The sequence below is a fragment of the Leucopleurus acutus genome, assembly GCF_964270905.1.
Source record: "Leucopleurus acutus genome assembly, chromosome: 5".
NCBI classification, from domain to species: Eukaryota; Metazoa; Chordata; class Mammalia; order Artiodactyla; family Delphinidae; genus Leucopleurus; species Leucopleurus acutus.
In genome coordinates this window covers 130,625,302-130,652,206 of record NC_139147.1, presented here as the reverse complement: position 1 = coordinate 130,652,206, position 26,905 = coordinate 130,625,302, and the positions used below count along the sequence as shown (strand labels likewise).

The following is a 26,905-nucleotide window of genomic DNA, read 5'->3' as shown; positions in this document are numbered from 1 at the left end:
ATAATCTTCACTTTATAAGTTTATTACACTTTACCTGTTTCATTAGCTCTTTATCTATATCATTTGTCATGGACTCCTGGATAGATCGAAGAACAAGTCTATATAATGAAACAGTATCTTGACACTGGAAACACTGAAGAAGGATTTTATCTAAATTGCCTGCTCTCCCAGCACTGTTGGAATTGAGAACAGATTTAATTTCTTACAGTCTGCCAACATCTGTGAAAAACTTGGGGTAAATAAAAACAGTGCTCTATTTTAACTCTATGTTTTGTACTGTTTAACTGATAACAACAGGAATTCAGTAAAACATGACACAGGAAAACATTAGTTTTATGGGGCTGCTAGAGTCATCACAGTTATTTTAGTGTATTACCATTTAATTCAATTCAATAAACATATGCTGGGACTTAACTATGTATCAAGTAATTACTATACATTATGGAACATAAAAATGAGTAAGACATGGTTCTTATCACCTAGAGGCATGCTGCCTACATACAGGAAGCAGGAAAATAATTATAAATAAGTATTATTAGTTAGCCATGCAAATTAAATTAAAAAAAATAGAACCAGAATTTGGAAAACATCAGGCTAAAGAAAAGCAGTAAATGGGGTTTGTTTTAAAATATTACACAATATTTACCAGTAGTTTCCTTTTTAAATACAAAGATATGCAAAGAATAGGGAAAAAACAAAAAAATGGTTCCATAGTCCCTCTTAAAAGAGATAATTTCAATAACTATTATGAAATGCATGACTCTCGAACTGTACTTATGCAAGCCACTGATGTTCACAGATGTACCGCCACAACTCTGGGGACAGCGAAAATATCAAATATCATGGACAATTCAAAGTTTCAGAAGATTTTTTTCGTTTCAAATTTGGTGCTTCAGGTGAGAATGTGGAATTAAGAGACAAGAGTACTAGATTTAGTGTCTAGAATATGAGTTGTGCTAGGATTACAACCTACTGTGATGAATACCAAAACAAGTGTTGATCTTTTTACCTCTGGTTGCAAACAGACAGAGTAGGTGAGGCTGTACTGAAGAAGAAGTAAAAGTAGTAAAACTCTCTACTGCTTATCTAAAGGCAAATTATGAATGGATTTCTAAAATAGAAGACCAATTGTAAGATGAAAGGTTTATCAGGACGTGGGAACAGAGACAATTAAAAATTCCTACCTACATACCTACCTACTGATAGTGAAAGACAACTGAAATAACATTTTTATGCCTTAGTTGTCTCCTCACTTTCTCAAAGCTAGGGGCCTCAAGGAGGCGACAATGAGCACTCCTGGGTGGGCCCCAAATTGAGGCCAAAGATGGCCTTCTTTTGCAACCTCCAGTCAGGAGAAGGTTATTGTGATGAAAACCAGACAGATATATCCAACAAGTTCTGATATTCAAGGACTAGCAGCAATCTTCAGTCATAAGTCACATTGTCATGGTTGTTAGTATCACTGTTAGAATACACAGAATCTTAGTGGCCCAAGAGATTGTCATAATGATCAGTTTTCAGTTTCACACGGTGAAGAAGCGTTCTGCAGCAAACACAAACATGCTGAAGATGACATAAAATAACCACCACTTACCACGCAATCATTTTGCCGAAAAGAGTGACATAAAGGGCATTGCAGGTTGTAGCAGAACGACAGTGTCGTTCTAGCTTCTTCTCCTGCACCAGTTTACCAAAAAATAAAACAGAAATACAAAACCACCCTGGAATTAAGCGGTCTTTACAACCAAGCCATCAACAAATATCCCTGCAGAAATAACACGGTTCCTGCCACCTCATCAGCGGCATCACTGCCGTGTGGTACTGGACCACAGATGCCGTCAACATGCAAATGCTTTTTTGCTTTTAAAATACTGCTTAATATAATATAGTAAACCTTAAGACCAAAGTTTTTTTTATTGCTTCTTCTATATCTGTTATTAGTTTAAGAGTAAATGCATTTAAGAAAGTAATTATTACTAAGTTCCAATTTTCCTTAGAACCATATAGAGTACTAAATTGAATCTTAAGTCTCATATAAGGTGTTTTTATAAGGAAAGCTATAGAGAGTAAAAGAAAGCAGCAAAATTAAAAATACTTACCTGCTCTTTACTCAGTTTAATGTCTACAGAGTGGCATTCTGCGATTATAATAGATTTTGCATCTTTAGGATTTAAAGGGTCAAGATGAAGTGTAGGCCACAACCTTTTATTTAAAGAAAAGAAAAATGAAATTCTCTTTTAATAATACAACAAAGCTGTAATCTACCCACAAGACTAATCAAAGTCCATTACAAGAATTAAATTTTTATACTGCCTTCATAAAATAAACAAAATTAATCTGTTAATCATATTAATAGTATTTCATTTTTTAGCAATTAATCACAACAAACACTGTTATAAATAGCTTATACACGAAGTGTATAACATTTCCAGTTCTATACCATCAGTAAAACAACACAGGTATTAGTGTCTGTGAGGAATAGTGTCAGACAGTCTTCGTCCACAGATTACTTGTAATCCAATTAGAATTTACACCCTACAACATCCATTCTCAATGGGGTGGTGAAAATTGTTTGTTGGGGAGGGGAAATCTTACTCTCTTTATGCATAAAGCAGAAATATACACACATATTTATTTATATTCATGAATTGATATATGATATATGTATGGTATTAACACTTCTTGGTAGGTGATTAGGAAGAAAATCACTAACGGGCTCCTAGGGTGGAGAGGCAAAAATAGGTCAAGAAACACTGCCTTACAGAACTCAACCACTGCATCCCTTTTTGAGGACTGTTAAGGTGAGCTTACATTTCAGGACCACAGGTCTCTGGTCTATTTTTCCTAGCCCGGCCTTCCCCGTTTTCCTCACCCATAAATTTAACTGCCTACTAGACATCACCAATTGGAGCTACAATCGGCAACTCAAACAAACCATGTCCAAAGACAAAAGCCATGACCTTTGCTCCACAAACCTGCCCATCCTTTGTGTTTCCCATCTCAGTTCATGGAACCACAGTTTACTTAATTTCTCAAGCCAGAAACCTGGGAGCTATCCTAGCTTTCTTTCTCACATCTCTGATCTAACCTCCCACCAAATCCTATAGATTGCATCCTTTTCTTGAATTTGTCCACTTCTCCCCATCCTCACTGACATCATATGAAAAATATGAGAAATACACATATCAAAAACCTTTCTTTGTTTATACTTTAAAAAGTTCATGTAATCTGAAAGAATTAAATTTAGCACTTACCTCCATGCTGGAGGGCATGTTTCCACATTCACAGAAACAATTACTCTTACATTCACTGGCAGTGGATCTATCAGCCATTTCATGTGTTTTTCAACTTGCTTAAAAATATAAAAACAAAATTCCATCTATTAATTCAAAATATTTCAAAAGCAACCCAATAACAGATCCCCAAGTAAACTGAAATTCTCATTAAATTTCTCATTATTATTAAGGATAAAATCTTATTTTTTGGATGATTTATCTCAGAATATTAGAAGAACAAGTGGCAAAACACTACTATCACTGATCTGAATTCTGGGCATGTAAGGAAATGTCAAGGCCCTAAAACCATGTCAAAATGAACAATATTTGCTAATTGTGAAAATACAGTTGGTCCTTCCCAATAAGATACTAGCAACTACTGGCATATATATATATATATATATATAAAATTTTATCCACATGCTTCCTCTCTAGAAATTAAGCAGAAATAAAAGAATCAACATTTTCTTCTCACAAACATATGATTTAAATGTTTGCTATAGTCACTACAAATATTTTTGTCTCTTTCTGAGTATATCAATAGGTTAAAAAGTGAAAACATACCTGAATTTGATCTATAGAATCAATAATGATGATGATGCTGCCTTGATGACGGGCAGAGAGTTTTTCCAGCCAATGTGGAAATTCTTCCAGAAGCTTAGCAGGATCCAATGTCAGAGCAGATACTGACCAAGAATGCTGCATCAACTACAAGGTGAGAACACATGCAAATTAAAGTAGCTACACTGTATCACAACTGGTGAGAAGTATTTCTGTCTCTGCATTTTAAACCAAAATTGTCACCAAAAGGACCCAGCTGCATTGAGTATAATTTTTAACCTTATGCAAAACCAAAACAAATGTGTAATACTGAAAATTGGTTTATCATCAGGTACTCAGGCCTGACAACTTCTGAATCTAAATAAAATTTCTGATAACTCCAAAAGATGGTGTATTTTTCTACCTTTAGAGTCAGTCGTTTAATAATCAAGGAAGACTCTGAGCTGGTTGACATGGGCCTCCCCACAAAATGAGAAAGAATTAGTGTGTTAGGGGAATTCTTCTGTTGTAACTGAATCCTGAAAGAAAAAGACCTTTTATAAGACTGATGAAGCTCCTTTACGGTCAACAAAAAAAGAATTCACAACGCATTAAGCATCAAATGCTACCTGTTAGTAATTACATGGTCAGTCAATTTTGAATTAATACGGGAAATTTCCATTTTTACACCACTTTTAGATTCTTTTAAATAAACCATTAAAAATTATAGCTTCATTTTAATTACAAATTGGTGTTACTAACGTAAACCAAAACACTATACATTTGAGGTTAAAGTATTAGTAAAATCAGCATTAACCTTTAATTACAAGTATGTTATTAAAGGAAAAAGGAAGTTTCTTTGTTAAGTACAAAAATAGTATTTCCAAACATAACTCTGAATAACAGGGCAATAAAAAGGAAACAACATACACTAACTCCTCAATGTAAATAATAACTATAAGTGAAAGGAAATGGTCTTACCACTTGTTTTTCAATAATATGATGAACTAAAATAAAACTAAGAGTTTATTAGCTTATATGAACCTTAGTCCATAATTTGAAGAACTAGTTTGCATTCATAGTAAAGATTATCCTTTATTTTGATATTCTTTATGATTTATTCCACTCTAAATAGTCAGTCTTTGTCTTGTTTCAAATATTTAAAATCCCAATGAAACTTTTAAGATGAAGCCAGTAATTGAAAATAAAGGCACATGCCCTCTATAATTCACCTAACTCCATGCCACAGTGACCACTCCCTTAGCTCTGACCTACATAATTTATGTACACAATCACAAATGCTCACATTTCCTATTCCTTTCTCATTCTGTATCTTCTCTCTAACTTTCAAATTGTATATATCTCAGGGCATGAGTCTGTTATATTACTCTTTTTGCTTTTTTAATGTTCAGTACAGGCCCTGCAGCAAGGTAGACATCCAATAATTCATTTTGTTGAACGAGCTCAGTAATTCAAATGATGACAACGATAACAATTTAATTGCACTGAATCATACCACTTTGATAAAAGAAGGGACTTTCCAGAGCCTGGTCCTCCAGATACAAGAAGGGGTGGAATTGGTGCTGGTGCTGCCACTAGATCATTAAGGCGCTGGTAATACTAGAAATAAAAATGAATTTAAATTGTGAAAAAGAACATGCCTCTTAGAATACTAAATAGAGTCAATTTCTGATTATCCTCTGAAATCAGTGGAGAAAAGCTGCATGAAAAAATGAAATCTACTTTTAATCAATAGCACCCTCATAATTGCTTATTTTTATGGCTGGTTAAATATGTCCAAAGTAGTAAAACTAAGAATGGGCCCCAATTTCTCCTACCATAGTATTAATGGATGAGGGGCAACCTTTCAGATCCCCATGGGGCTTTGCACCATTCAGATGTCCTGCAGAATGCTGCAGAGAGACTACTGCATTATCCCAAGTTCCTGAACCATGGAAAGTACCACAGGTGGCCTTGAGGGCACCAGCAGGCATCCTACATCTGGTCAGAAGAACACCTGTCCAGAAGAACACCTGTCCTGTCTCAGTTTCCAGAGAAACAAGAGAGGGTCTTGTCTGGGGCCTTGGAGTCTCCCAACATGCTACTGAGAACCAAGCTAGGACACCTGAGATCTTTCTGAAACTGCATGTGTTCCATGCAAAGTCTGAGAACTCCTATTTCCTAGGCTTTCCCCAGATAGGAAAACCTCGTTCAGAGCTGAAAAGGACATGCTCAGAAAACTGAAATATCTCAGTCGTTATAAAGGAGTTTCCAAAGTCATCTTGGGGGTTAGGATGTTTATTAAGTGTACCAGTGGTCTAAATGATAGCTGATGAGGAATCAAAAGAATGTGTAATAAATAAGTAGTTTATGAGAGCTTTAGGGTAGCAGAAATTTCCAGCAACTACAATAAATAATTACTTGGTATAGTTTTTCAATCAATTTTTCTGTTTGTCATATCATATTCCCCAGGAATTCAAATATTTCTCATAGAAATGATACTTCTCAAGAAGAAAAGGGCTTAATTGATTTATGACCTTGTAAATCCTAACAATTTAGTTCGTGGTCCCAACTAAAGCCCATTTATAGACCCATGTTTCCCACATTAAGACCCCTTGCCATAGAAGAAAGCATAGGATTTGGAGCCAGAAGACCTAGGTTAAAATCTCACATCTGCAATCTACACTCTGTATGCTCTTAGGCAAACTATAATCTGGACCTTAGGTCCTTCATTTATACAATAAAATAGTGATAGCAATTCCTCTCTTATAAAATGACAACAATTTAACATTTACCATATGCCAGGTACCGTGCCAAGTGCTTTATGTGCATGACCTGATTTAGTCCCCCAAACAACCATGTGAGATAGGTGTTATTAATTATCCTCATTTTACAGACAAGAAAGTCAAAGTTTAGAGCTAAGTAACTTGATCAAAATCCATAGTGAGGAAATGGTGGAACCAGGACATAAACACTGACAGTCTAAATTATGAAAGTCATTAAAAATCCTATAAAAATACAGCTGTGACAGCTACTGTAATATTCTTCAAGATATTAGTTCTTATATTAATTTTTAAATATTATTAAGTATTTTTGAACTTGAACACAGATTCTTTGTGCACTTCTAGTTTTGTTTATTTGCTTAGATATTTAAGGATGCTGAAGGACTGACCTGCCTACTACATTAACTACTCTGCTTTGTTTTCTGAATGTTTGATATTTTGATTCCTCCAAGAATTGGAACAATAGAGAGCCTTCCTATTTTTATCAAGTTTCCTAGGTATCCTAAACTTGGTCTGGTGAATTGCAAATGGTAGCATAATAAACATGTAGTTGATAAATCCTAATCTGTAACTAAACATGTTTGATATTCATAAGTATATTTGAATCTCACACATCTTTCATATGATACAAACCTAAGCACATGTCTCAACATGGATAATTAAGCCATGAGGGCAAATACTAACACAATCCTTAACCTTGACTATAATTAGGTGAAACCACAATTATGATACAGCCTTTAAGCAGTAACTGATCTTTGTTGGAACAATACTCCAAATGCTTACTTTCTCAAATCCCAACTCATGGGCTGAATTTGAAGCCTGCTGAAAAGCTTCCATTTGCTCTTGTTCATCATGTATGTCCCACAGAACATCACCAAAATCATCTTCTTCTGGAATAGAATCTTCACTGCCCAAATCCTTAGTTTCCAGGTCTGTAGTTTCAAAGCCCAGGATGTCCTGAACACCAAGAGCAAGCACACAAAAGCAAACAAAGGAAGTGAAGACCTTGTACAGTATTGTCAGCACACAGGCCTAACATGGCCCTCACCTACCTCGGAGGGCAAGCCCAAACCTATGGCCTTTGTATGGTACCTCCAGGGATCAATTTATAACTATAAAAATAAGCAATAGTTTAAAAATAAAGAAAAGAAGTAAAGAAATATTAAAATAATAAAAACAAACACCACTCTCATTCATTAAAAATAAAGTTAGAGGCAATCTGGTTTCTGAAAAATGTTACACAATATCTTTGGTTATATTTGGCTGGTGAACAATTTTAAAGACCGTGCTAATGTCTAAGAAATATGCTGCTTTACATTTTTACAAGCATTTAATTACTAAGATGGGGTTTCTTGATATCAAATATCTCTGCTATGATGTCTAGTCTTTATATTAATCACTGAAAATATGTTGTCCTACAAATGGTAAAGTTGGTCAATATGTCCATTTTCACTTACTGCCATTTACTCTGTTCAATTCATCTTATTTTGGGGCTCACTCTTTTTCTCTGATAACAAATCTGCATACTTGTAACACAAGTTAATTTAAAAAAGTAATTTAATCCCTTACTTCTCAAATAGGGTCTCTGGTACCCTGAGGGAGGGGCCAGCAGGTAAGGATAAACACAAGCTAAACATCTGGTGCCCATTTTACTTGAAGATAGGGAATTATTTTTCTTTTTCTTATCATTATTAGAATTCTTGCTGATACATAATTTTAAATGATTTTTAATAGTAAAAAAGGACAGGTAAACATCAAGCAGAATATATAATTCACATAAAGTTTCAAGATAATACTGAGACATCATAGAAACTTTCAGTTTGAGACACCTCTGTGATCCATGATCTCAGACACCTAGAGGTGTGTTTTCACCCCTCTCTATTGCTAGGGGGATAATGTGGTAGAAAAATTCAAGACAGATTTTTCTAATATACAAAAACTCAAGGTGCACACAGAATCTAAGGAGACTCTCTGTCGAATAGGGTGAACATTATCCCTCATATACTTCCTTTTTACCTACCACTTTTGTAATCCATTTTATACTTAACGGATATTAAAACATCAAATCGTTTGTGAGACAACTGAGAGATACAGATACATGGTACTGGGAATAACACAATAATACCACCAGATGGACTCTTGCCAGAAAAGAGAGCACTTTACCCCGGTATTGTTTTCAAAAAAAACCAAATACGGGATTTTCTCTGGAAAACCCAATTTTATTGAAATCACTCTTAAGATATTTGAGCAGAAATCTTACAGAGAATGCACATTTACCTGTTTAATAATCTTTTCTACATAAATATAGGTTTTATAGACTCCTTCTGCAGGATCTCCTGAGTGATCAATGATCTGGGGGGAAAAAAAGAAGTTTAACAACAAGAAAAAAACAAGACTAACAGGAGGAGGAGGGGGCGGTAAACACTTTTAGAGTGCTTATATGTTAGGAACTGTTCTAAGTACTTTGCATATATTAGCTCATTTACCCTCACAACCCTATGAGGGAGGCACTGTTATTCTCTCCATTTCATAGAAGAGGAAACTGAGGCAAGTTAAAAAACTCGTATAAGGTCTCACAAGGGATTTAGTGTGAACAATGTTGCAAATAAAACAAAAAGCATGTTTTCTGTTTTGCTTATGTGTCCATCTGAGAAAGTGACTGGAGTTGGTGATACCAAAACTCTGTCCAGAACCTGGTGTCACCACTGAAAGTCCACTTTGGTCTGGATGATGCACACACCTGCCCATTTTGACATGTGACAGCAGGAACCTGTTAAGGAACCAGATAGGTGGGATGGTGTGTGCTGGGGCCCTGGTAGCAGCGTCTGCGACCCCACGGTGCATAGTGAGGCCATGGAGCCTCTGTCCCTGCCAGCACTTGGATGCAAACAGAAGTAAACTTTATCATGTGGAGCAGAGAGTGTGGAAAATGTTCCTAAGTTTGGCTTGATTCTTTTTAGCTCACAGCCTTGGGGGAAATAGTTTTTATTTTTTTCTTCTTGTCCAATAACCTGAACACATAGGTTCATATAAAAGCCCTCCCTGAATAGTGCTTGCTTTCTGCCTGTTTGTTTCGGAAGGGTAACCAGGGTAACCTGAGGAAATATGGAAGGGTTGGGGTCCCAGGTTGTAGTGGTCAGAGGGAACCAACCTTTCATTTGTGGGAGACAATGGGACCCCCTCTGCTTTCCCCTGTGGGCTGGGGCCTGGCACACAGTAGGTGCTCAACAAATCTGTGGGTTACTTATGGAATGATCCAGAGGAGTGGTGGGGGGAGGAGCCATGTGCCAAGGCGGAGGGAAGCTCCATGACCTTCACTTGGGGGACAGGTCGGGGAGCTGGTACAGAGGACAAGGCAATCCCCCCACCGCTGCCCCAACTGTCACTCTCAGTTCCTCCCCTGCTTGGCTGGGGGGCTTGGCTCAGGGTGAAAGGAATGGTCTTTTTTCAGGAAAATTCCAATGGCTGAATTCTCACACTTCTTCTTCAGGTAAGAACTTGTGGATACCTTGCTAATCAATTCACCTTTGTGGGTATGAACATTCCAAAGCTGGGAAAAGCCCAACACCAGCCTTTATTGTTTTAATCACTCTGCTGAGTGTCCCTTCTCTTGATGTCCTGAATAAAGGTCATGTTTTTTTTTGTAAACACACACACATATACACATATACACACGTACACATGTGTATACACACGTATGCATGCCAACACATTGACACACACACATGAGTTAAACAGCTACTTTAATTTCATCTTATGTATTCTGTACCATTCAATACACATAACCTGCAAAATCCATCTTTATGCCAACAAAGCAAAGAAGTTTATCCTACATTTAAATTTATAATCATAGTAGAGGGATCTTATTTGACTCCTATATAAAAAAATTCATCCGCTAGTATACTAATTTTTAAAAGCAATATTTATAGAATAAATAGAAAAAAGATAAAGATTAATATCTTTCGTCATGGCACCTAGTGAACTAGGCTGGTACTAAAATAATTCAAACAAAGAATGAAATGGCTCTGGAGATTAACTGTAAAAAAAAGTACTCTTGTCTTAGACTCTTCACTATGTTATGCTGGCCTCAAGAAAAATGCCTGTATTCATATTTGATCTTATTTTCTGGCTAGGCATAGAGAAACAGAAACTTCGTCAAAATCCTAGGGTTGTTTTTGATTGTATTCTTAACACTAACTATAAACATTTACTATAAACATTTACATTAAACATTTACCAAGTTAGTAATGCAAAGCCTGTAATCTCTATTCTAAAATATATCCTACCACGCATCTAGGGATGATCAAATCCTTCTACTCATCATCAGTTTTTGGCTTTTCCCAATGCTTTCAGGAAAGGTTACCATGAAAAGGCTCCTCCTTACACTAATCCTTGGTCAATAACAGATAGAAGGACTCTGTGCTTGGGAAAAAAGCACAGTAGAGATTCTGATTTATCCACTACAGATCATACACTTTTGAGGCACATATTGCTGTTGATGCCTCTCTTTCTCTCATAGTCCACAACTAATCTGTTAGGAAATCTATTGGCTCTGTCAAAATTTATCCAGAATTCTACTGCTTTATTTTTTATTTTTTTTGCGATACGCGGGCCTCTCACTGTTGTGGCCTCTCCCGTTGCGGAGCACAGGCTCCGGACGCGCAGGCTCAGCGGCCATGGCTCACGGGCCCAGCCGCTCCGTGGCATGTGGGATCTTCCCGAACTGGGGCACGAACCCGTGTCCCCTGCATCAGCAGGCGGACTCTCAACCAGTGTGCCACCCGGGAAGCCCCCTACTGCTTTTTATCACATCCTCTACCACCACCCTGGTCTAAGCCACCAGCATCTCTCATTTGGATGACGGCAACAGCTCTCCACCTCTGCCCTATCCCACTACCTTCCCTCCAAACCACAATCGATTCTCAACACAGTCAATTCTTCCTCTTTGGTTAAATCCTTCAATGGCTCCCCACCTCACTCTAAGTAAAAAAAACAAGGTTCTTCAGCATCGGCCCCGATGACCGCTCCTACTTATGTCCCCTCACTCGTTCTGCTCCAGCCCCGCTGGCTTCCTTCCTCTCCCCAAACACGCCAGCGCCTCTCTCTGCCAAGTATGTTCTTAAAAAAAACCTATGAATTTTACCTTGGCTTTGTTGGTCTTGTTCAGGTTAGAAACTTGATCAATCAGGTGCTGGACAGAGTCAGAACTGACTTTCCCATCTTCCAAACGATGATAAATTAATCGTGGTTTGCCTTCAGGGTTTTTCAGAAAAGCTTCTTCACAGTCTTCCAATAACAGGCTAGATTGGAAATCAGTATTTCTTGTGCTATGCTGCACTGTAGCAGCACACAGTTAGTCAATTAACCTAAGTGCCAAGAAGGGGGATTTACTACAATGACAAGTGGCCAGAAAAGGCCCCGCTGCAGAATAAGCGAAACTTTCCACAAATGGTTGTTTTTATAGCTCTGTTCTAGCTTAGTGTCAATATTAAAGTATAATATATTCACTAGCAGACTATGAGAGTAGGTACAATAAATTAAATTTTAAAGCATACATAATTTTAATTTTTTAAAATCTAATTTAAAAAAACTTCTCAAAAATACTGTTAAACATTGCTCAAAATAATGGTCCATGCTCATGAGACTTTGCAAATAAATGGAAAACCTAATTCTATTCACAATTATATAATTTCAAGTTAAAACACAAAAATCATCAGCCTCAAGGTTTCAAGATTTTTCTCTTTTCTAATCCTTTAGCCTCTACTCATTCAATAAATGATCTGAATCCTTATACCCCAGATACACTGTAAGAAAGATCCAGAGGCAGATGGGGAAGGTTAGATAGCTATTAAAATCTTGACTGTGGTAAAGGTTAAAAAAAAATTCTAACTATGCTCAATGTACTGTAACTACAGTTTGTACTATTCCTATTTAAATTCCAGAAAAATCTTCAAATAACCTACTAGTGTTTTCTACACCACAAGGAAAACTAAACAATTCCCCTTTCTAAAAAGCATTAAATGAAAGTTTGTCTAGAAAGGCAAATTACTGTGTGTATACAGGGGAAAGCCATTATATGATTCAGAATTTGCGTAAAAAACTAAAATACCAGCCCCAATACGAAACAGAGAAAAAAAGCAAAAAGAAGAAAACAAAAAGAAAAAACAACATGGTTTTAAGGATTAAAGCATTAACAAGAGAAAAACAACAAGTGACATATACTATCACCTAAGATAAAATACTACCTAGATATTAAAGAATAAAACAGGATATATTCTTTTTTTTTTTTTTTTTTTTTGCGGTACACGAGCCTCTCACTGTTGTGGCCTCTCCCGTTGCGGAGCACAGGCTCCGGACACGCAGGTTCAGCGGCCATGGCTCACGGGCCTAGCCGCTCCGCGGCACGTGGGATCTTCCCGGACCGGGGCACAAACCTGTGTCCCCTGCATCAGCAGGCGGACTCTCAACCACTGCACCACCAGGGAAGCCCCAGATATATTCTTAATATAAAAACAAAACAGGAAAATAAAAGAGGGAAGGGGAGGTAAAGGACTCCAACTAAAGGAAATCAAGTTGAAGGAATCCTTAAACTTATTTTGGGAAAAGGTTCCTTGACCACGTAGCTCCTTGGCCACCTGGTCTCCGGGTAGAGTCTTAAGGATCAATGATAGGTTATATTGCAGGAACTCTCATAAAGCTTAGGGCTCCAAACACTTCCAAACACAGTTAAAGTCAGAGTTGGTCCTCAATAAAAGGAGAAAAATGCTTTGGAAGGATTAAATCCAATCAGATAGAAAATATAGAAAGAAAAATTAACTTATTTAACCTCCTATCTATCTTACTTTGTCTTCTATCTATATATCTAACTGGTAACAAAAAAAAAAAGCTTCATTTGCAGACTAGATTCATTGATGTGATTATATTTCACATTATAAGAAAACTGCTCACTTTATTGGATTTAAGTAGTTAGCTCCTCAGAGAATTAAAAATATGATTTAACACCTATGCAAGTGTTCAAGTGCCTCTCAATCTGTAACTGAAGAAAGAAAATAATGAAGGTTAATGCTGATTATTGAAATCAGGGGTCACCACCTTCTTCTGTAAAGGGTCAGCTAGTAAACATTTCGGGCTTTGTGGGCCATACAGTCTCTGCTGAAATACTCAACTCTGCTGTTGTAGTGTGAAAGCAGCTGTAGACAATACATAAATGAATGACCATACCTGGGCTCCAATAAAACTTTATTTATAAAAACAGGTGGCTGACTGGATTTGACCTGAGGGCCATAGGTTGCTGACGTCTGATTAAAATGATCTTTACATTAATGATGTTAATCTTATAACCTATTAACAAGCCTAACAGCGCGAAACTTTTAATTTTTTATTTTATTCACGTATTAAAAGTCATAGAATTTACTGAATATCATGGATTGTTTTTGATTGTAAGAATGCAATTAGAACTTATCTTTCAAGTTTATCTGGTAATCTCAATTTCTATTTATGAGTTTAACTTCTAGAATAAATTATAGAATTTTCAGCTTACCTTGGTAAGGTTAAATGAATGAATAAGATAACTAATGAACTCTTCTCAATTTCCCATTTTCTTACAGTGAGGTACTGATTTTCAATATCAATTGGAAAATACACAGCATGGAAAAAATATCCCATTGTCTCACACATTCTTTTAAGTTTAGGTGAATAGTCCTAAAAACAAATTAAAACATAAGAAAGCACAGCTTATTTAACTAAAGATCTAGTCAGCTTCATACTACTTAAAATCAAAAAGGTTATGTTGGATATTCTCTGATTTAAAACTTTAAAAATTATATGATCACATCTTAAAGAAAATCTTTAAGAGAAAAGGCAAGTTTCTCTATAAAATAAAAATAGTAATAGCTTAGCAACTTTCCTGTTTCCTAGCTCAGAAAATGATTTATCTCATAATAAACCTAAAACAACAGGAGTAAAGTATTAGACTATTTTGCTTTGGTAGTTATTTATTATTATTATTACAAATGACTTTTGTTTATTGTTATAGGGTGAAAAATGTAAATCCATAGATTTATATAGTAAAAAGTGTCCGCCGTGATATATTAGAACGCTAAAGCAAACAGATATAAAAATATGTTGGTCTATAACAAATTAAGGCACTTAGTATGATGATTATTATTATGCAATAAGTTAGTAATTCCCTCAACATGTGTTTGGGAACAGCCTATACTCAATGAATAGAAGCTTTGGTTTTCAAAATACTTTGTCTTTTTACCAAAATTGAGTATTATCAAAAAGGAAAGCTAAATGAACTTATTAATCAACAATCTGGACGATGTTAATATAGCAGGTATAGCATGTGACATGCATATTTATTTAAAATTCAGTTAGAACAGTAGTTGGTAAACTTTTCTGTAAAGGGCCAGATGGCAAATTAATAACAGCTTAAGAACTTGGCTGTTCTGGCAGAGGTTTTTGTGGTCCATTTAGTCTCCATCATAATTTATTCTGCCATTAGTGAGAAGCAACCTGAGACAATACATTGTGCGTGGCTGTGTTCCAATATAACTTTATTTATAGACACCAAAATTTGAATTTCATATAATTTTCATGTCAAAATATTCTTCTTCTTTTGATTTTTTTCAACCGTTTAAAACTGTAAAAAGCAATCTTAGCTCTAGGTCATACACAGACAGACTGCAGGCCAGATTTGGCCCACAGGCTGTAGTTTGCTGACCCCTGCCTTAGATTAACCCCAATGGCTGCCTTGAAAAATTTAAAACCATGACAAGGATTAAATTTTGACATAATCTGAAACAGATTCAAGAATAGAGCTGGCAGGTATTAACTATAGCAGGCACCATCAGTAAGGGCCGTAAACACTGTGGAGAACGTGTAATGAAGTTTTCAAAAGCATAAAGTTCTAAGGCCTTAATTTGAATATACTGATAATACTGAGTAAGACGTTTTCTTAAGAAAAGCCCAAGATGCTTCCTACTCTTTAAGACATAATCTAGTGGGTAGTAAACTACTTGGTTCAGGCAATCAGTAGTATCATAACCAGGACACAATATTAACTTTATTTTAAATCAGTGAATACAGAATTTATAAATGCCCTCACCTTAAGGAAAAGATCCATTTCGGGCTGGGTTTCATCTGTATAAATGAGGTAACATCTGACAGTGTTACTCCACAGAGAATGTGAAAACAAGGGGGTAACTTGTAATAAACTAGCTACAGCAATATCCCAGTCATCTGAAAATAAAATTTCTCATAAGTTCCCGAAAAATAATTACTAGAAAACATTTGACAAGATGATTCCCCAAAAGTCTGAAAGAAAACAACAGGCATCATCTGATCTCACTTGTAATACCGACAAAGCTTCTAGAATAAGGTATCAGAAGGCAATCAGTTCTCTAACCTCAAATTCTATCCTGGGGCATAAAGCAATCAATGTCACCAGTGGTCTTTGCTGGGGTACCCGTGGCTCCAGTCAAATGTCAGGGAACTAGGCAACATGGGCTGTTCAATTAGTTTGCTACTTGAGGAGAGCCTACATTCCCAGGCTGGCCTATAGTTTTATCTACTTATTATTTTTGAAATACATTGAGTCAAAAAGAAAGTTCAAGAACGGTACAAAAAATAACCAAAAGATAGTTAGTGAGAATGAATATTTTAAGACATATTTGACTAATTCAAAATGCATAATTAAAAAAATAATTTTCATTTTGCTAATAGATAAATAATTTCAGGTTTTTAAAAAATTTTATTTATTCATTTATTTATCTTTGGCTGCATTGGGTCTTGGCCACTATGCAAGGCTCTCTCTAGTCGCAGTGAGCAGGGGTCACTCCTTGTTGTGGTGCATGGGCTTCTCACTGCAGTGGCCTGTCTCTGTCGTGGAGCACGGGCTCCAGGCGCATGGGCCTCAGTAGTTGTAGCACGTGGGCTCAGTAGTTGTGGCTCACGGGCTCTAGAGCACAGGCTCAGCAGCCCTGGCTTTAGTTGCTCCACAGCAGGTGGGATCCTCCTGGACCAGGGCTTAAACCTGTGTCCCCTGCATTGGCAGGTGGACTCCCAACCACTGTGCCACCAGGGAAGTCCCTATATTTCAAAGTTTTAAGAAAAGAGTGGAGCTACTTATAACATTTCAGATCTGAGGTGGTATTGAAATTCTGAACAGATCTTAAGAGCTGTTTTCGATACCAAATTATATAAAAGATAATGAATAAGAATACTATATTATATAACTGAAGTTTTGTACTCTACTCCACAACTTCTCTAACCTTCAACACCATCAAAGATGCAGAGGGAAGACTAAACACTACTGTTTTTCCGTTAATCTACATTAGGCTCTCACCGCTCAACTAAAATATCCGAGAACTCAGACCAGAAATTCAGTTATTAGAACCTATTGGCCAGTCTGGCCGGGAGGCACCAACTGATCCTGATGTGAATTATGTAACTTCATCATTCCTGGTCAGTGACAAGCACCAGTACATGATGGTTTGACAGTGGAAGACACCCAGAACACAAGTCTCATGCTCTGCTGATGGCAGTTTTCCCAGCATAAGATTATAGTACACAAACAGTCACTACCATTAACCAAGGTAATTGGCAAATGGCGTGTGTTACCTCTGTTGACGTTAGCAAAGGGTCCTTCTATATCTATAGAACTAAGGGCAAACTCAGGGCCCCGGAAAGACTGCTGAAGCTGAATCATACTCCCTATGGAGGGCTCACTTCCCAAGGCTCCACCAGTCCAATACTCGCACTGGGGTCCAGCAGCTGTAAAAGCAAGAGATTTCATCTGATGAAAACCAATCTATATTGGAATTTCAAAAACTTATCATATATATTCAATGGATTTCTAATGCAAAAAATACAACAATATTATAAATACAACAGATATTCAAAGTTTGATTTTGAAATCAAAACAATGATTTTGAAAGTACTTTGCCACCAACTTCTGGCAAGTTCTAAGGTGGTGGTTAACATAATTCTGGTTATCACCTCAAACTTAAAAAGGGGATTAAAAAGAGAAAGATGAAAAGAAATTAGGAATACAATAACCAAAAGAATTATAATAACAGAGAGGAGTTAAAAACACCCCCCAACAAAAAAATTCTAAAAAACATTCCTAACTATATGATTTAGGTATCAGTGTAAAATGTGAAGGAAAGAATTTCAAAGGAAGACTATTACTGGCACACCAGTAATTAATATTGGTAATTCATTAGGATGTAAGCTAAGGATGTAAAGAGCACATTTTCCTTAACCTCTCAGAGCAAAAAAAATTGTCTGAATCAATAGGTACTTATGAACACGTTGATTTTTTTTTAATAAATAATAATTCATGGCATCCTTGACTAAACGTAAGTAAACTGGTATTTGGGCTAAATCTCTGGCAAAACTGAGATTATTATTTGTGGGTGACAAATAATGAGTGACATTCCCTCAAGCATTCCTTCTTCATGTTTATATCGAAATAGGAAGAAAGACCTATGAGGAAATATTAACTCGTTTTTATTAACTTGCTAAGAGAATTAGAATATAATAGTTTTGAAACCCTGTACATTTTAACATATGTCAATACTGAAATAATCACGAGGACTAATGCCATTAAGAATCACTTCACTTTTTTTTCTCAAAAGTTAGTAATAAAAGTCCCAGGATGCTAGTTGCCATATTTCACTCCAAAATACATCAGTTTGTAAGAATATAATTATAGTTTTTTTAATAAATGGTAGAGTGACTGCATTTTTCCACCGCATTTAAAATAGAATATTTCTCAAAATCAATCACACTTCATTATTATTTCCTTGGAACACAGTGGACCCTTTCAGTCTATGATTCCAAGTTTTTCTTTATTTCTAGAAAAAACACTTTCTATGTTTAATTGTAAAACAAAAACTTTAAAAGTATTTCACAAAACTGCATTGGAAACCACTCAGTGAAATATTATGCAGATATTCTGATAGTTGTAAAGAATATATCAATTATGTGGAAAAATAATGTGACAGACAACTGTCCTCCAACATCCATTCTTCCCTTCTTCCTTTAGTGACACAACCCCAAATTTTATGTGGATACATGGCTCTCCCGCTAATGATTACACTTTCCCATCTTCCTAGGTAGAGTTCTGGCCAATGGGGTTTGAGTAGGAGTAATCTGTATATCTTTCAGATTGTGCTTTCAAGGAAAGTAAGGTATTCCCTCCCTCCTCCTGGCTAAATTGTAGATGTGATGTTGGGACTTAGAGGGGCTTAGACCAGAGAGAGAAAAGCTATGGGTTAAGGTTGGTAGAACAATGAGAGAGAAGGAACCTCAGCCTCTACATCATGGACTTCATAGAAAAGAGCTGTCATAACAACTGAGAAAGAGAAAGTGCAACTCTATTTGTAACAGCAATTACTTATAAGTAAAAGGATTCAAAGTTGGCTCTATAATCATTATATCTATATTGAAATCTCAAAATATTATATATAGGAAATAAATTTACCAGTAACATCTGTACAGTTGTCATCTGAATCAGACTCTCCAGGATCAAATACATGGATCCCCTGAACCTGTAGCCTCTGAAGTTTACTCTCCAACTCTCGCTTGGCCCTCAATAAATCCTGAATTTCATTTTCCTTGGTCTCCCTAAAAATCTTTAAAAGAAGGATTTTAATTTTGAAACCGTTTTCCATAATCAAAAATTGTATCATCAACTTTTAAGAGAAAATTCTTTCTTTCACAAAATCAATATTCATTTGGTCCTTGATCTCCCCTTTTGTAGGATGAATAATCTGAGTACCTCTACATCACTGTTTTGTAACTGGAACCCACTGGAATTCCAGCAGGATGTGTGTCTGTAGTGTGGAGCTGCCTTGTGTGCTACCTGAGGTTTAGCAAATTTGTCCCCCTCCCATTTAACGCCAGTAATGCTTATCCATAGAAAACATCCCCAAACATTCTAAATGCTTTCCCCTAATAGAAACACTTTCCTTTCCCGCTCCCCCCCAGATCCCTATTAAAATGTTCACTTTTATACCTTTTGTTTGAAACTACCTTAAGTTTACCTCGTCCAACTCAAAAATGTAAAAAGTGCTTTAGTTTAGTTCTTATAACTTTCATGGCTCCTACATCATTTACTTCTGGCTATTCATCGCAGTATTATATGAACTTTTAAAATATACTGCTTTTATTCCATATCACTTTGGGGATAAAGATGTATGAAATTTACCTTAAATTGCCTCTTAACTTTATCTCTGTCATGTTCAAATGTAGCTGCTCTCTCCATTGCTTGATATTTTGCTTCTAAAGCACTTTCCTTTTCCCGAAGTATCTTCTGGTAAGTTTTCTGAAGTGCCTGGAATAATTTACCTCGTTATTTATAACAAAAATAGCATGCCTCCCAAATTTTACATTATCTTATATACATATTAAATATCTTAGAATTTTAACAATCTACTTACTTTTTCACCAGTTATCAAGAACTGCATATTGCCATTCTATTCAAACACATAATGGAAAAAAAAACCGCAAATATGCTTGAACTATAAATGAAGATATTTGACATTAAGCTTTCAACAGAATTTAATGCTTTTTCTTTGAAATACTGCACTAGTTCTTAATCTTCACTACACCTCAGCTTTCCCATCTTTAAGAGAACAAAAAGTACAACTTGTAAGGCTTAACCTGAAGGATAATTACTTCTGTGAGACTGTGCACTCCTTGGCTCCATGTCTTACTCCTCTTGCTAGCCCCAAGCACTAGCAGTGCCTGATACACGACAGGCTTCCAGTAAATGTCTGACTGAATGGATTAAATAAATACAGAAGGTTTTTAAAAAATGTCTAGATATGTGAGAAAGGAATCAAAAGGGTTACATAAGGAATCAGGATTGGTAACAGGAAATAACCTGGGACTGTGACATTTGTCAACACTTAGTGCACTCTACGCTGGTTGGTCTGGCTTTCTTTTCTACCTCCACCTCAGTCTTTTGCAATATGCAGTGAATCCAAGACAATGGCTTGGATGCATGAAATCAGATATCTGAAATGCATAAGTCCACTTCATATATGCAAGTGCATTAAGACTGCCCAATAGGAAAATCTGTAAGACAACAGATAAAACTGCTTATGTATTCTCAGATAACAGTGCTAATTAGACAACAGCTAATGGGAGTGGGGTAGGGGTGGAGAGGGATTGACTAGGACTAGTCTAGAAGGAAGAAGGCTTCTTCCTTCTAGAAAAATCAGGTCTGAGGTATTTATTCTATTCCTCCTGTAATGAGCTCAGGAACACTTGGGCTGTCCAGAAGTCTCTTCCATAGTAAAGAAAAATAGAGTAAACAAACTACAACCCTCAGAGGGGCCCCAAACTGATGACACAAAATCTCACGCCTTTGCTCACAAAAAAATAACTTTCCTAATAATCAGTTAAAATAGATCTATTACAGGAAGGGCATGTAATAATTGTTTTTAGAGTAATTTAATCAAGTGGATTAAGGAAATTTGACTATACCTAGGGAACATTTTCAACCACAGCAGTTAAGGTGGTGAAAATCAGGGGCTGCCAGAAAAATTCACTTCAAGATCACTGAAATCCAACAGCTATGGAACTTCACAAAGAAACAAAAATAGGGGCTTCCTGGTGGTGCAGTGGTTAAGAATCCACCTGCCAGTGCAGGGGACACGGGTTCAAGCCCTGGTCCAGGAAGATCCCACCTGCTGCGGAACAACTAAGCCCGTGTGCCACAACTACTGAAGCCTGTGTGGCACAACTACTGAAGCCCGCGTGCCTAGAGCCCATGCTTCACAAGAGCAGCCACGGCAGTGAGAAGCCTGCGCACGGTGATGAACAGTAGCCCCCACCCTTGCCTCTGACTAGAGAAAGCCCGCTCTTAGCAAGAAAGGCCCAACGCAGCCAAAAAAACAAGAATAAATAAATTTAAAAATATATTTAAAAGAATAAATAAAATTAATTTTAAAAAAATTTTAAAAAGAAAGAAACTGAGACAGAAGCCCCACCTCCGAGGTATGTAAATTTGTGTGGGGGGGGTGGAGGGGTGGGAGGGCGAGGCGTGGTTAAAAACTCCTAGGAAGGGTTTGATGAGTTTCCTCAACAGATGTCACCAAAGTCTTTGGTGTATATGTGTGCCCCGTGTGGACCTACTTCTCTGGAGATTAGCATTTGTTGCTTCAGGACACTTTCAGGCTAATTGCTTCAAGGCATCTGAATGAATGGACCAGAAATAGAAAAGGGGGGGGCGGTTAGTTAAGGAATCAGTTTAGACCCCAAGACAGTACGTCCCCTCAAATTAAAATGCAGAGCAGTCAGGCGTCCAGGGGTCCAACTGGCAATGCGGCCAAGAGGCTGCGGGGCGGTGGGCAGGCGGCCCCGGGGCTCAGTTTCCCGGGTGTCGCGGCCGTCTCCGGTGAGCGCCCGGGCCCGGCGTTACCTGCAGCTCTGCCCGCAGCCGCTTGTTCTCCGTGTCCAGCTTGGCCTCGCGGCGGCCCATGGATAACAACTCCTGGTTCTTGCTGACCCGGAAGATCTCGTACTCCTTTTTCAGCCGCTCGTACTCGGCCGCCGCGTACTCCAGCTCGGGCACCGACGAGCCAGTGGACTTGAAGCTGGCCCCCAGCAGCCCGCCGCCGCCCGCCCCGCGGGGCAGCGAACCCGGCCCGGCCCCCGCCCCCGCCCCCGCGCCCCGGCGGAACGAGCTGCGCAGCAGTCGGGCCTTGGGCTTCACCTCCACCGGGATCTCGCAGGCCTCGCCGCCGCCCGCCCCGTACGTGTCCTCGATCACCTCCCCGCCGGCGGGGCTCACGAGCGACGAGGCAGTCCCCATGGCGCCGGCGGCCGCCGCTCCTTGCCACCAGGTTACTAGGAGGGGGCGGGACCAGACGAGTGAGACGGGGCGGGACAGCAGGAAGGGGTGGGGCGAGCGCATCGAGAAGGGGAGGGCTAGTGGGCGGATGACAGGGATGGGGCGGGGCAGCCGGGTAGTACGGGGCGGGGCAGGGTGGCTAGGCGGGGCCAGAGGAGCGGAACGGATGGGGCGGGGCAGCAGGGCTGGGCTGGGAGTGAGAGCGGAGCGCGCGGGGCGGAGTGAGCAGCTTGGCGGTTGCGCAGTTCCAACACAGCGCTACGTCAGGGCCTACGGACAAGGTGAGGTTTTGACTTTTTGCAACAAGGGACACTGCAGACAACACTTCACAGGAATATGGGGCATCTCACCAAGTAAAGGAAAGGATAGACTATGACAGTATTTGAGGGATATCATGAAAAATGGAGAGAGATGGGAAAACAGTTTTAAACTTTTAAGTCAAGAAAAGTGTGGGGTTGGCGTCTTCTCTCTTATGGTACCTTGTGTTCTTGCCCCTCCGCCGGGTTTCTAACCTCTCCAGGTTTGGAGCCCTGGGAAGGAGGACAGGAGAGGGGAGGGAAAGGCTTTATTTGATTGACACTGCTGTGAACTGGATGTTTGTGCTCTTTGGACTTGGCAAATGGTTAAAACTGGCTCTTCTCAGAGATAGTTTTGTAAGTTCTTCAAAGACTCTCTCCCCCTCATAACTGGAAATCTTTAATCTTCAGTTTTCTTGACCTGGGCTGGTGCAGCTATATTCCAGCTGGTGCTCATTGCTTCCCCAGCTGTAAGGAATTCAGTGATACTTTAAGGATCCTGTCCACTGATGTTTATTCCTCCCTACAGGGTCCCACTTGGACAGACCCAAGATAATTCATGCTAGTTGACTTACTGGTGGGGTCCATATCTGATCTACAGGTGTTACAGGTCAGGTTTCCTGGGAAACAGATTCTGAAATGGAGATAACCATGCAAGATGTTTATTTGGGAGTGTCCTTGGGATCAACACCTGTAGAAAGGAAGAGAAAGAAGCAAAATTGGTCAGCGGGAGAAGCTGAGCTTTGCTGCAGCCTCGACAGAGACCTTAGCCAATCTACAGGGAGTTCTGATCCTGGGATAGCTCTGCAGAGTTGTTCTAAATTGGGGTGGGGGGCTGGGACTTTGTACCCCCATACCAGACAGTCATCAGCTTTCTTCAGCCAAAGCAATCCCCTAGGAGACTGACAGTTGAGGACTGTCTGCTGGCATCACTTCCAGTGGCTGGAGGAACAAGTCTTTCAGGCATCACAACATCTACCACAACAGGAAACACATTTTCACCTCAAAGAATTCTGGGAATGCAGGCCAGTTCTCACTACCTCCATCAAAGTAGCTAGTCATCCTTTCTTTTACCCTATAAATTTTCTTCAGGAGGGAATCAGATACCAGGCCACTGTGTTCTTCAAACTCCAAGAGATACATATTAACTTCTTCAAATAGTCTCCTGAGATAAGGGGAAACATTCCCACCATCAAGTATCTCAAGAACTCCTCTCTTTTAAAGTCCTTTCCGATCACCAGCTTCTAATACTTGTACCCTCAATGTGGATCAGTGGTTCAGGGAATCATTCACTAGGTTTCTGCCACCTCCTTTGGAATGTGCATCAGCTGGAGACTTCCACTATTATACTTGCATACTAAAATAAAAAGCCATCACTCATTCCCTCCAAGCCAATAGCAAACTACAGTAACTTCCCATAACTTGTGGAGTAAATTCAGATTCCGCAGCCTAGGACCAGTGCCCTTTCCTCACCTCTAATTTATCCAGTAACATCCGTCTACCCACGTTCTTCCACCCTAGTTGGGCTGATTTTCTTCTTGTCCTCATACCAATGTAGTTTCTATTTCCTTTCAGTACTCTGCCAACCCTCATTTCTTTCAAAGTCTAGCTTCTTTCTCTAAGAAACTTTCCCTGGATAATAATACCTTTCAAGAATTTATCATATCAATATTTTCAATTCAATAATCTTTGCCTTTGTGCAAAATACTGTACTTAACTTTTCCTGACCTTGTTCTCCATTAATTGTGTCCCCATTCTATTCATCTTGGTTTTTGGTAGTTGTTATTGTTATGATGCCATTTGTTGCTTAGATTCATCACCAGCAATCATATTGAACTCCTGCTGAGAACATAATGCAGTGCAAATGACTGATGACCCAAAGAGATGTCAGATGTGGCTGGGGTTCTCAAAAAGCATAGGAGTTGTCACTGCCTTCCCTAATAACCTTTACATAGTTTTGCAGATACCCCCCCAAAACAAATCCAGGTTTGCTGAGACCATGGAGACTCCTTTCTATATAGTGATTACTGGCTGTCTTTCTCATCAAGGACAATATGGATAAATTCAGCACACATACTGATCTTGGATAACTGTTGGTTAATGCCTAAGTGACATAACTGAGTGAGTGAGCCCAGAGGTGACCAGTTACAGGGTGCCAGCAGATATTCAGTGTTGTTGGTTTCCAACATATTTATTAATCCTAAACTTATCACAGAATTTGTTCCAGTTTCCAACCTCATAATTTGTTTCCCTTCTTTATGGTGAATTTAACCCACAAACATCAGTCTTCATTTTGAAAGGATAATTTTGAATACAGAACTATGGTGCGGAATGAAGTCTCTGGCAGGCAGCTTATGGCCCGTTAAAGATGGCTACAAAATTTTTAATACTCTATCCATTGAAAGGTGAGGTTTATGATGAGGACAGGCTACATAATTTGTGGGACCCAGTTCAAAATGAAAATGTAGTGCCCTTTGTTCAAAAATTATAAAGAATTTCAAGACAACAATAAACCAAGCATGAACTCCTTTTGAATTCAGGTTTCTATACAGCTGCACTTGAGATTTTTCAAAGGGTCACACAGCCATGACTCCAGCCTGTTTATGACTCCTCCCCTTGAATCTGGTTGAGCACTGGAACTTTTTTGACCAGTAGACTATGGCAGAAATGACTCTGTTCCACTTTCTGTATCTTGGAACACTCTCTCTAGGAGCCTTGAGCTGCCATGTAAGGAGACCTACTGCCAAGGCTGCCAGACTGGAGAAGTTGTGTGTAGGCATTCCAGGCAACAGTCCCAGCTGGCCTAGCCTTCCAGCCAAGGCATGTGAAATGAAGCCATCTTGGACTCCTCAGGCCAAACTATTTGCTCACTGGGTACCACTAAGTGACTTTTTTTTTTTTTTTAACATCTTTATTGGAGTATAATTGCTTTACAATGGTGTGCCAGTTTCTGCTTTATAACAAAGTGAATCAGTTATACATATACATATGTTCCCATATCTCTTCCCTCTTACGTCTCCCTCCCTCCAACCCTCCCTATCCCACCCCCCCAGGCGGTCACAAAGCACCGAGCTGATATCCCTGTGCCATGCGGCTGCTTTCCACTAGCTATCTACCTTACGTTTGTTAGTGCATATATGTCCATGCCTCTCTCTCGCCCTGTCACAGCTCACCCTTCCCTCTCCCCATATCCTCAAGTCCGTTCTCCAGTAGGTCTGTATCTTTATTCCTGTCTTACCCCTAGGTTCTTCATGACATTTTTTTCTTAAATTCCATATATATGTGTTAGCATACGGTATTTGTCTTTCTCCTTCTGACTTACTTCACTCTGTATGACAGACTCTAGGTCTATCCACCTCATTACAAATAGCTCAATTTCGTCTCTTTTTATGGCTGAGTAATATTCCATTGTATATATGTGCCACATCTTCTTTATCCATTCATCCGATGATGGGCACTTAGGTTGTTTCCATCTCCGGGCTATTGTACATAGAGCTGCAATGAACATTTTGGTACATGCCTCTTTTTTTTTTGTTTTTAACATCTTTATTGGGGTATAATTGCTTTACAATGGTGTGTTAGTTTCTGCTTTATAACAAAGTGAATCAGTTATACATATACATATGTTCCCATATGTCTTCCCTCTTGCGTCTCCCTCCCTCCCACCCTCCCTATCCCACCCCTCCAGGCTGTCACAAAGCACCGAGCCAATATCCCTGTGCCATGCGTCTGCTTCCCACTAGCTATCTACCTTACTATGTTTGTTAGTGTGTATATGTCCATGACTCTCTCTCGCCCTGTCACAGCTCACCCTTCCCCCTCCCCATAACCTCAAGTCCATTCTCTAGTAGGTCTGCGTCTTTATTCCTGCCTTACCCCTGGGTTCTTCATGACATTTTTTTTCCCTTAAATTCCATATATATGTGTTAACATACGGTATTTGTCTTTCTCTTTCTGACTTACTTCACTCTGTATGACAGACTCTAGGTCTATCCACCTCATCACAAATAGCTCAATTTCGTTTCTTTTTATGGCTGAGTAATATCCCATTGTATATATGTGCCATATCTTCTTTATCCATTCATCTGATGATGGGCACTTAGGTTGTTTCCATCTCCGGGCTATTGTAAATAGAGCTGCAAT

General features: G+C 38.7%; 1 protein-coding gene across 3 annotated transcripts in view; it reads right to left on the bottom strand.

Moving 5' to 3' along the window:
* NPHP3 (nephrocystin 3) overlaps positions 1 to 22,427 on the bottom strand; it is a gene marked incomplete at its 5' end in the record, with an annotated part of 50,246 nt that extends 27,819 nt beyond the window's left edge. For all 3 annotated transcript variants that reach the window (XM_082839222.1, XM_082839223.1, XM_082839224.1), the window contains 16 exons: positions 35 to 173; positions 1,595 to 1,677; positions 2,100 to 2,202; positions 3,255 to 3,352; positions 3,840 to 3,983; positions 4,240 to 4,354; positions 5,332 to 5,435; positions 7,382 to 7,555; positions 8,876 to 8,950; positions 11,742 to 11,898; positions 14,139 to 14,299; positions 15,708 to 15,841; positions 17,222 to 17,374; positions 19,089 to 19,239; positions 19,815 to 19,940; positions 22,035 to 22,427. In XM_082839222.1, the coding sequence (XP_082695348.1) occupies positions 35 to 173; positions 1,595 to 1,677; positions 2,100 to 2,202; positions 3,255 to 3,352; positions 3,840 to 3,983; positions 4,240 to 4,354; positions 5,332 to 5,435; positions 7,382 to 7,555; positions 8,876 to 8,950; positions 11,742 to 11,898; positions 14,139 to 14,299; positions 15,708 to 15,841; positions 17,222 to 17,374; positions 19,089 to 19,239; positions 19,815 to 19,940; positions 22,035 to 22,427 (2,310 nt within the window). The remainder of the gene's footprint in view (positions 1 to 34; positions 174 to 1,594; positions 1,678 to 2,099; positions 2,203 to 3,254; positions 3,353 to 3,839; positions 3,984 to 4,239; positions 4,355 to 5,331; positions 5,436 to 7,381; positions 7,556 to 8,875; positions 8,951 to 11,741; positions 11,899 to 14,138; positions 14,300 to 15,707; positions 15,842 to 17,221; positions 17,375 to 19,088; positions 19,240 to 19,814; positions 19,941 to 22,034) is intronic.
* Between the last annotated feature and the right edge of the window lie 4,478 nt (positions 22,428 to 26,905).